The sequence below is a fragment of the Cottoperca gobio genome, chromosome 15 (genome assembly GCF_900634415.1).
Source record: "Cottoperca gobio chromosome 15, fCotGob3.1, whole genome shotgun sequence".
NCBI lineage: Eukaryota > Metazoa > Chordata > Actinopteri > Perciformes > Bovichtidae > Cottoperca > Cottoperca gobio.
In genome coordinates, this window is record NC_041369.1 from 306,127 (window position 1) to 317,500 (window position 11,374).

The 11,374-nt window shown below is 40.1% G+C and overlaps 1 protein-coding gene across 1 annotated transcript in view; it reads left to right on the forward strand.

The window, feature by feature from the left end:
* Window positions 1–6,031: 6,031 nt before the first annotated feature.
* wbp1la (WW domain binding protein 1-like a) overlaps window positions 6,032–11,374 on the forward strand; it is a 6,466-nt gene continuing 1,123 nt past the window's right edge. The window contains exons 1-4 of the mRNA XM_029450594.1: window positions 6,032–6,281; window positions 7,824–7,926; window positions 8,455–8,616; window positions 10,575–11,374. The exon at window positions 10,575–11,374 is cut by the window's right edge and continues 1,123 nt beyond it. Coding sequence (XP_029306454.1) covers window positions 6,207–6,281; window positions 7,824–7,926; window positions 8,455–8,616; window positions 10,575–11,035 — 801 coding nt within the window. The 5' untranslated portion in view covers window positions 6,032–6,206 and the 3' untranslated portion in view covers window positions 11,036–11,374. The remainder of the gene's footprint in view (window positions 6,282–7,823; window positions 7,927–8,454; window positions 8,617–10,574) is intronic.

The window sequence follows — 11,374 nt, forward strand, 5'->3', positions numbered from 1 at the left end:
TATGCTCCTGGCCGATTTACGGTCGTTGAAAATAAGATGGATGAAATGGACACATTACTTTAGTAAAAGCATCAATACCACATTGTGAAACATACTCTGTTACAAGTCCTGCATTCAACATTTTACTAAAATGAAAGTATTAAAGTAATAGCATCAAAATACTTAAAGTACCAAAAGTAAAATTACCTTTTCTGCACAATTTCAGAATAATATATATTGATGTGTTCATCACTATGAAAGTTGCAGCTTGTAAAGGAGGAGCGTTTGTTTTAACTGAATATAGTTTGTTAATTTTACCAAAGGGTTCAATAAAGTTTTTCTTAACCTATAATAATGTGAAGATTAGAAGAGTTACAGCAGTTTGGTAGAATGTTGTGCATTCTACCCCTGCTGTATTGACACAGTAGTAGAGGTGAAATGCTGCCCTCTATTTAATTGGAGCAGAAGGCCATGTATTACACATTGCACCTTTAGGGTTAGAGGATCTGGTTGTCATATTTACAAAAATAAACACCAGGTAAAGTTTAGGAGAGGATTGTGTTTATGCTTTTAAGTTCTGAGCCTAATGCCACCCACTGCATCATTTTAAAAAAAAGCTTAAAATTTAAAGAAAAAAACAATATTGTCTGTCTGTAGAGACAGGAAGTGACCGCCTCCCTCTGTGGACATCATCACTTGAACGTGAGCAGATGCTGATTGGGGACACGTTCTTCTTGGAGGGCATGGTCTCATAGTTACAGCACAACTAACTAATTCCCTCAAATGTAGATGTGTAGCTTACACCATTTCAAGTCCATTTGATAATATTATTGATTTTATATTGAAGTGGGAGGTAACTAGGAGATTGAAATCATTTCTAAATTATAGCTCAGACGGACACCTTGAGGTCTCTGCATCACACATTGTAATCTACTGGGTTTTACAGAATAATTAAGAATATTAAATGTTGAAATATTCCTTTGACTAGATTATTAAGTAATGAGAAGACATTCTCTCTAAGTTCTTCTGTCCAGAAAAAAACTAACTGTTAAAAGCATTCAGGAGGGTCACTGTCATGGACCTCTTGGTCCCTCAACCCTTCTTTGATCACCACTTGGTAAACCCTCACCTCTGAAAGAGAGCATTCAGACAGCTGCTCCTGCTAGTTTAAACAAACACAGAGTAACCACTACAGGCACCTGTCACACATGGAAATCCACCATCCTGTGACTCATTCCCTTTCATACCCCCAGCACTTAACAAGACCATCACCGTAACATGAGGAGATGTGAAGAATCAACCGCTGTTTTCTTTGGCCAAGTTCACTGGAGCTGAATGGAGCGGCAGCTCCTCTTTTCACTGGATGTGAGGCTTGTTTCCATGAGCTGTGAGGCTGGCTGGCTCCTGGCTGCAGCGGTGGACAGCAGTGACAGAGGATCGGATATCAGAAGCACGTCACTGCTTGAGGTTTGTGTGATTTCTGGACACATAATTGCATTCAAAGTGTTGATTCAAAGAGCAGTCTCTTTTCTTTGAGTTTGCCTGCAGAGGGCTCTCTTGTGGTGAGAATCCTGCTGAAGACATATTTGTACCAATGGGGCTATCTAGTGTTCAAACGGTGAAGTTCACATGTTGATCATAGCAGCAGAGGCTTAGCTGTTGAACGTGATGATATGTTACCTTGAGATTGTAATACTGGTTTTATTTGTGCATGGCACTCCTTTTGCCATTTGGATAAATCCCCATCTAGCATGATGTATTGCTGCTGATGTGACAAAACCCTTCAAATGGAGCACATATGAAATTCATATTTGTGAAATAACATGTGCTTGTATCATTTGAAATATCCAGAAAGACAGGAAAGCCTGGATATTTATGTTTTCACTTATGAAAGCACATGTTCAAATGTAAAATTGATGTTGTCACATTTCATGTGAATGAATCAACCACTGAAATATAGTCTTCAACAAATGCACTATTTTCTCTTGTTTGAGTAAAGTTTGCTAAAAACTACTGTAAGCAGCTGTTTTAGGAAATTACTGAATACTTTTTCATGAAACAATACATTTGTGAGGTGTTTAAAAATATGCAATCATCAGTAGTTTTCATTTTAATAGTGGATCAAATGACTAGTAAGGTAAAAAGGCCTGTCCCATGCATTCCTTTACAGGGAAAATATCTTTATCGTTATCTATGCTATCACTACACTAATGGAAGATGAACAAACTACTATATACTGAGTTTGTGTCCCTCAGAATACACACACTCATCTAAAATACCTCGAGAGAAATATGAAGAGAAATCAACTGTTTCGGTGCTCACACCCCCTGATAGAACATTTCCCAGCCTCCCAGCTCTCACCCTTCACCTGTCAGTCATTTCTGGGTCCCTGGTTCTCAGGGGACCACAGGCCTGTCAGACCTCCAACAGCCCCTCAAAGAAATATCCTCCCTACCGTCACAACCCACCCGTCCCTCCCCTACCTCACCCGTCCCTCCCCTACCTCACCCCCATCCCTCTCAGGCCTGCCAAACAAAAATAAAGTCACATTGAAGAGAGAGTGGCCGGGGCTCCTGCGTTGCAGATCAGTCAGTGGATACCTGATTGTCACTCACAGGGTTGGGCCCTTAATCCTATTGTTTCTCCGACAGGATTACCTCTGTGGTCCCTCTCTCACTGTGGCTGTGCGCGGGAGAAAGGCCAGATTAAGGGGATTAGCGTGTATCCTCCTGACTTGTCAAACTGGGATGTAAGGAACCATTGACTTTTTTGAGGTCCCTGAGTGAGCAGAGGCAGAGAGGTGCCTAAAGAAGAGGTCATGAAAGGCAGTGAACAAGCCAAAATTTCCTAAAGGACAATGTGATTTGTTTTCTTTTGTTCCCTTGAACTGGGCTGAAAAGTTCAAAGGGCCGGCCCTGAGGAGAGGAGAGCACCGAGAGAGATGGATGGGAAGAGGAAGAGAATGGAGGAAACTTAACTTGAACAATTTCATATCACTTTCAAATTGTCAACTGCTGCATCCAGGATTATTGGGACTTTAAAAGTAGCCGACATGTGTAGGTTAAACGCTGAAGGGGTCAAAATTCATATTGTTTCAGTTTATCGTGTGCTTACATGGTGCTTTTGCCTTAAAAATGTCATGCTCAATAAAGTTACCCAAAATCAATCACTAATTACAGTGAGAGAAATGGGGGGAGGGGGGGGGGGGGGGAGGACAGATGATAAAACAACAAGTTCATTGTCACAGTTTTTTTCAATAACAAAGATTTAGGTCAGGTCAAACACATTGATATAATGCAGTTATTATTATGTGCTTTAATTCTTTACACTAAAAGAAAGGTGCTGTTATTTATAGTTCTACTGGTCCGGCCTACATGAGATCAAATTGGACTGTATGACCTGATTTAGGAGAAAGACTTGAATATACGCATCGCGATAAAAGGCAAAGTCTGGCCCCAAACAACCTGGTGCACCTACAGACTGCCACTGGCCAGAAAACAAAGTGGAACAGCATGCCATGATGCTCACCCTAACCAAGAAAAAGGCACATGAGGCTAAATGACATGCATGTGCAGACTTCAGTACATGTGCCTAGTTGTGAAGTATTTGAAAAGCATCCGCTTGTAGGCCTATTCATAAATCAGTTCACAGAGATTCTGATGCTTCTGACAGACAGACATAAAGACATACAGTGATCAAAGTTCTGGTAAACTTGGCAACCAAGACATCCTGTGGTCTAAACCAAAAGATACCAATATTAAATAGCTATTGGTGAATACATCCTTGTTGGAGGTGAGGATTTCATGTGCCGCCCGCTTTCGAACAAAGGGCAAATTAAGGGGTTGGATCACCCAAAAATATATATTTTAAGATTCTCACTTACCTGTAGGGATATGGTGTATGGCTGGATGAAAGGTTGACATATGGAGAAAATGGTGAGTAAGTGTGAGATGGGCATAAATATTATGAGGTGCTTGACTGGATGTTTCTGGGGGGCAGATAGGAATGTAATGCTCATTATTTGTCAGGCTATGTTAAGAGCAATCTTTGACTGGATGCTTGGTATATGGATCAGCTGTCAAATATACATTGCTAAATTGAATGTTGTTCAGGCCAGGGCTCTGAGGTTGTGCACTGAGGTACTTCTAACAACGCCGATCAGATTGGAAACAGGGGACTGAAGCTGCGATGTGCACAATTAGCGCTAAATTATTTGATCAAATTCAATGGTTTTGGATCAGCTCTTCTATCAATCTCTCTGCTAGCAGAGTGTTGGGAGTTTGGTAGCAGGATAAATAGGGGAAACTATATGCGTTCTGTTAGAGCAGGGGTCGGCAACCTTTGCTATCAAAAGAGCCATTTTGCCGCCTCTTCCACCAAATAAGATTTGTCTGGAGCCGCAAAACACATTTGATAACGCAGCTAATAAGTTTGATATATAGTTATACTATATTTGTTGCATTTATGAAATTGCAGAATGACAATAAAGGAAACTGTTGAGATCGTATTGCTATTTTCACCTGTTTAAACAAAGGAAAACACAAAACTCTTTAAAAGAGAAGGAAGAAATACAGTGGCATGTTTAGACCTACTTTGTAATAAATTAAACACAGAACTATGCAGGTATATTTGAGTCCTCCCCATATTTCTTGAATCAAATAAAAATAAAATGAATATAATATAAAAATACACAAACAATAAAAAATACAATATGAAAATTAAATGAATAAAAAAAGTAGCCCGCATATAGCTGTAAAACGTATAGCTGCAGCCTAAAAGAGTAAACATTAAAAAGAGGGCAGTTTGTATTTAATTATGTCCGTTTCAGTGTGTTTTCATCCACATGGAGGTGGTGTTCATTTATTTGGCTTTTAAACAATTCACAACAGCGTCACGAATGTTTGTTCTTGAAATGTCTTTCAACATTACATTTTCTGTTGTTTGCTCATTTCTCGCCACATATCAAGCACACAGGTAAGCCAGCATAGTTGGCAGTGAAAGCAAATGTATCTGTCCACGCAGAATTAAACTCTATTTTCCTCTGACATCTTTGTTTTTTTTGGTTTTATCCATGGTTAGCATACCGAGTTAGACGGGGGTCTGAAACTCAAGATGTGCCGCCTGCAGGGAAAGACACCTGTCGACGCAGGAGAATGTGACACATAGTTTAGTGGACGAAATATATTAAAAAAAAATTATATTTCAGTGTCACAATATCACCTCAAACTCCAAGATAAGAGGTGTTCCCTTTGAAATATTGTCCACTGTTGCAACAAAAATTACAGAAAATTAAATATTTTGTTCTATGTTTTTTTTTTTGTCAAAGCTAAAGGGAGCCACTGCAGAGAGGTTAAAGAGCTGCATGTGGCTCCTGAGCTGCAGGTTGCAGACCCCTGTGTTAGAGCTAGACCAGACATATTTGGGGAGGCATTAATGATGTTTTATTAAACTGGAGAGGCAGGGATGTAGTGTGGATTTCTTATGGGTGCCAGCACATGTAAGCAGCTAAGGCTAGTTTAAGCAGAGAAAGTGTAGCTGTGCAGGTGCTGTTTGGCAGTATCGAGTGCCAAAGTATCATCAGTGAGAGACTGAGTCATCAATGGCAACAAGAGTGGGACGCAGACAGCCGAGGAAGAAAGTTGTACAACATCCAACCATCAATGAAACCAGACAATAGAGTGAACATGCATTAGAAGGATGATATCAAATTCACAAGGATAAAGCTGGTACATTGTGGACTAGCTAGTGGCTTGATGCTAGTGGGAAAATACAGAGACAACTGTGAACAGTTTGGAGTTCTGGAGTCTTTTCAACATGTCCTGATGAACTATGCTGGCATAGAATGAATAGAATAAAAATGTGTTTACTCCCAGTTTGCTTAATTCTATAAATAAAATAATAAAAAAAGGAGGATTTTATTTATAGAATTAAGCAAATTGGGAGTAAAAACATTTTCCCAAAAAGAGAGAGCCAGTAGCTAGTACACTTCATCAAGACCACAGAGAGAAAAACAGCAATGTGTTTTTTTGAAACCGGTGGGAGGCAGCAATGCACTAACCTGTGCCTAGTCCTCCGGAAAAAGAAGAGGAAGAAGAAGAGTGAGAGCGAGCTGAGTGAACAGTTGTTGAAGTTTAGCTGGACTTGTTTTGTTTTGGTTAGCCACCGACGTTTTGTTAACAATGCGACTGTTAATTAACACTTTCGTGGTTATCAGACATTAGTATCTAATGTTTTTGGCAATGGTGTCAATGAAGTTCAACGTTGGACAAGAAAATGTGGTGACAGCGGCCACCGTTGCAGAGGTAACAGCTAGTCGACGTTCTTTTACACTTATTTAGCTATATTAGCCTAATTTAGTTGGCCTGTTAGCTAAAAATCTGTTCGTCTATTTTGACTGACCAAGTAAGTTGTTTATTTCCTGTAACTACAAGCGTGTGAGTTGGTTTTTAAAACTAACGTTACTTTGTGTGCCAGTTTTCGTATACGTCCCAACAGTCACAAACATGGGTAACGTTACTAAAGTTAGCAGTGCAGTTAAACTAGCATGTTGTTACTAGCTAATTTAGGTGAGATTAACGTTAGCAGGGATGGGCAGAAACACACCTTTTGGTTTCTGTTTTACACCAAGTCATACGAAGGATTAGTTGATCACGGAACTCGTGAACAATGATCAGCAATGATTGTTTTATAACGTTACTATGACGGTCCCGAATCAGGCCTATAACGTTAAATATGAATAGAGATTAAACATTAATTCTGAAATAATATTACGTCGTAGATTTAAAGTAGCTAGTGTCATGGGATGTTTTACACGCAGGGTGTTTGCATAGCTATAAAACTCATTATACTTTATACTTAACAAATCTAATGAGATATACTTTATACTGTAGTGATAGCTACTGGTGTTGTGGTTAAAGGCTTATCCCTTCAGATTGTGTGATTCTGGATAAAGACTGACAGGTGAGATGTTAAGGGCAATAACATCGTGCCACGAGCTACATATGTGTGGTCACATGAATATGTGAATATTTATACAGTGACAATACATCTGACATTCCTAATCAGGGCAAAGAATATGGTGTAAAACTCTAGAGCAAAAAAAGTAACATCAGGATAGGCAATCCTGTGACGACATATCCGTTCATTACTCATGGTATAATGCTACCATGAGTAATGAACAGATATGTCATCACAGGATTGCCTATCCTAATGTTACTTTTTTTGGCTTAAACGCATGTTGATGGTTCCGACTGAAATGGGAAAAGTAGCTGTAAGCACTAGCCACAAATCTGGATAACAGTGATGACTGAAAGTGACACATTTGAATCTAATCATACTGGCTGGTTAGATGTATTACGTGTCAAATAATTAGTCTTTGCTTCTAGAGTATGAGGCCTACTACTTCTGAAGAAATAAATGGTATTTTAAGTGTCCGCACATCTACAGTAGTGGCTGACTGTACTGCAGCTCCAGTGAGGTCAGAGTGATGCAGCAGTGTTTACTCTGCCAATGTGATATCTGATTCCAGAGGCGCTGAGCTCAAGTTTGATTTCTTCAGTATGTAAAACAACACATTCAGTTGATCCGCAGAAAAAAAAAAGACAAAAATCAGAAGTGTAAATGTTAACATTTTCAGGGGGGGGGGGGGTTTCACTCCTCTATGATGGCAAACTGTATCTTTGAGTTGTGGACAAAACAAGACATTTGAGGATGAAAAAAACTGATCAACATTTTCTGATATTTCATAGACCAAACAACTTATTGATATTTTGGTATCACTGTGTCACAATGGTGTATGTTGTTTTAGTAGCTTGTGACAGAGTGGAATGTTTGTGTATTTACAGGCCAAGCTGGTATGCCAGGGAGTAAATAACCAGAGCTACATATGTGAGTCGGGTCACTGCTGTGGAGAGACACAGTGCTGCAGCTACTACTATGAACTATGGTGTGAGTTACCACCTCCTCTTTATTCATTCTGACGGTTTGAATGGTTTCTCATCATAAATGACATGAAGCAGGAATACACAAAACTGCCCTGTGTCTAATCTGTCGCTTCAAATTTGCACTTGTTTTGCTGCCTGATTGTCTCATTAACATTGCACATGTAACATAAGGACTCTCAACCTTTCAGATCAACCTCTGCTGTTTTTTAATTAAAGATTAATTTTTTGGATGCAAGGATTATCAAGGTCAACCAGTGGAAGTGGCCAAGGTGGAAGTTCTAGTGTATAGTATTGCGTTATAAGACAGTGTGTCAGATCTCACTTATTTTTCAGCAGTGCCATATTGTCAAAAACACCTAATGAAAGTTGGCACGGTAAATATTTGCTTTTTGTATCTCAACAGCATTAAAAATTATGCAATTGGTTTGGTTTGAAATGTGTTTGTACTTGTTTTTAGTACTGAAGCTAAGAATATTTATTTTTACAATTGTGAAGATATGTAAGTGTGTTTTGTAATGTGGGCTCCCTGCAGGGTTCTGGTTGGTGTGGGCTCTGATTATTATCCTGACATGCTGCTGTGTATGTCAGCACTGGCGCTCCAAGCAGCGCTTCCAGCAGCAGCGCCGGCAGAACGAGATTAACCTCATCGCGTACAGAGAGGCTCACAACAACTCTCACCTACCCCTCTATCTCAGTAAGTAGCTGACTGACATGCTGCTGCCTCTACACATTCCACACATAGTTAGTTTCTACCTCTCAGGACTGGCATTAGAATGTGTCTACACTTGCGTCTCGAGTGACCACTTGTGATTAGATTTCACTTCCCCGCGCTATATGCGAATAACCATCTAGCCTACGTTTCCATTTCAAAAAATGTGCGTGCCTGTTTTAGCTGCACCCTTGCAGAATGAATATGGGGGAAACACTGTTCCATCATCTTATTATAAGCTTTTGTGGATCACCTCTCTCTGTGAGCAACACGCATACATTTAGTATACAATGTGGCTCAAGACTGCTTAAAGAATTTGTCCAGACGTTATTGAATCTTAATGTGTCTTGAGGGCATTAACTCCTGTATGTAGCTGTCCACTTATGATAGGATCATGTTAATACCAGGTCTGAACAGGGTGTCAGACACATTACCAACCGCACATTATACATGTTTGTAAATCCAATGTGAAATATAAGATGATAGCTTTCTGTGCAACAAGTTGTCGAACTGAGCTGCTGACAACTAGAACTCCACTAATACAATTTGCATTATAAAGATTGGTGCTGATCATACAAAAGAGATGAGGTCAGAACTTCAAAACTTCAAAAAATGTGAGTAGGGCTGAGTTTACGCTTGACTTGTTTTTTGACAGCCATTAATATTACAGAATTTCGACCATATAGAACAACTACCAGACATATGTTTTATGTCTGTAATATTTACAAGAGCGTCAGCAGCTGTACTTCTTCTCTCTGTACTGAGGGCAGACTGCAGCTACACTGACTCACTATCACCTCTAGAGGAACAAGTGATATTACAGGCTGGACGGAGCTCAGCTAGCTGTGCTAACTTTAGGAGATATCTCTGCAACACAACACAGAGACGTGTTAGAAATAACTTCATGTAAACACAACGGCTGGAAATTGGCCAAGACATTTTTGTTACAAAAAAGTTGACATACGTTTATGATAGTCAAAGAGAATACATTTTTAAAATATATTTTTTTACAATGATATGAGACAATTACTAAATAAATGCCTATCTAAAATATTTCCAACCATTGCTACTTATTTATTTTTTTGGTTTGTGTGTTTTATTGTATTATTTTTCATCTTGGTGTGGTTGAGCTTTTCTGTTTATATAAAAAAACTAAATAAAAACTTATGTGAGGAAAAAAAAGGAATTGGTGCTGATCCAAGTCCCTCTACAACTTTCAGTCACAAACTCCATGTACAAGACACAGGGTCACAGTTTACCAAGTCTATTCACATGCCCATATGTAAAGCCTGTTTGGTCCACAGTCCTCGATCTGTGTAAAAATACCTTGTAAAGTTGAGCAGAAGATAGTGTAGTGAGAAGGCTAATGCAGGGAGGTCTGTGCGACACGTTGTGTTTACCTTACAGCACAGGTTGTGTTCCCCCTACCATTGTCCCCCCCCCCCAAAAAAGCAGTAATACTTACAGGACATGACAAAAATAAGCGGTATCGGTCAACAGAAAGTAAAGCCTCTCTGTTTCAATCAAACAGTGCTAAACAGGTACGCAGATGATTTTAATCACCTACTGTGCCCCTGTGATGTACACACTCACACGTCCACACAGTAACACGCACACTCCCACAATTAACAAGAGTGAGCTAGTGACAGTACCAAACACTCCGTGCTTGTACAGATAATATGAGGCTTTAAGTCTGAGTAAGACTTCAACAGCACCGCAGAGCACAGTTGGTGATATTTCTGTTGGCTGATCACTATGACTGATGTCTTTAACTTCACTCATGTCATTTGATCCCTTGTTATTATAAAAAATATTGATGAATACAGCTTTGACCTCTATAATCATGTTCTTTGTGATCATGACAATGTTTAGTAGAAGTGTGCTTAGTCGTCGTACCTGACTGTCATCATCACATGACTTGTCTATGTTGTGTTATTGTCCAGGATTCTTGCCCACCTACCTGCTGCCAGCCTATGAAGAGGTAGTTGACAGGCCAGTCACGCCTCCACCTCCCTACACCCCTCTGCAGTCAGCACCTCCACCCACAGACCCTCCTGGGGAGCCTCCTGGCCCCCACTCGGCAATCTCCATCTCTAGTGATGCTGATGCAGTGCTCCCTGCTACTCCGGAGGTCACGCACAGCCAACTTCAAAGTGCTTCCAACCCCAACAAAGACTCGACACCGGGCAGGTACAGGCGCTTCACAGGGGATTCTGGGATTGAAGTGTGTGATGGCCAGGAACTGTGGGACCAGCACAGCTTTTTGGAAAGAGAAGAAGAGACAGAGGAAGAGGGGGTAGAGCAAATGGAAGACCCATGTGATCGCTTTGAACACAGCCATATTAGTGGTGCAGTCATTGATGGACACACAGCTGTGGATACAGAGCCACAGTCTCTGAGGTAATCCACAATAACAAACTCTGCGTCACTGATTCAATATTCTACCTTTGGTGCTCAGGCCTTTGCTCTGTTGTACATGTATAAGTTTGACTTTCACAAGTGTGTGTGACAGGCCTGGAGACTAATTATAGGTATGACTTAATATTTTAACAAATTTAAAGCTACATTATGCAACTTCTGGTTTGAAGCAGAAAGATGTGTGTTCAGCCAAGCTCCACTCTTTATTTTCAAGTTGAAGTTTTGACAGTTGCTCATGTCTGCTTTTACATGTTCTCCTGCCACGAGGCAGCACTGATATTCATGTTTACTCCCACAGTTCTTTAAGCTTTGTTCAATGGTTCTG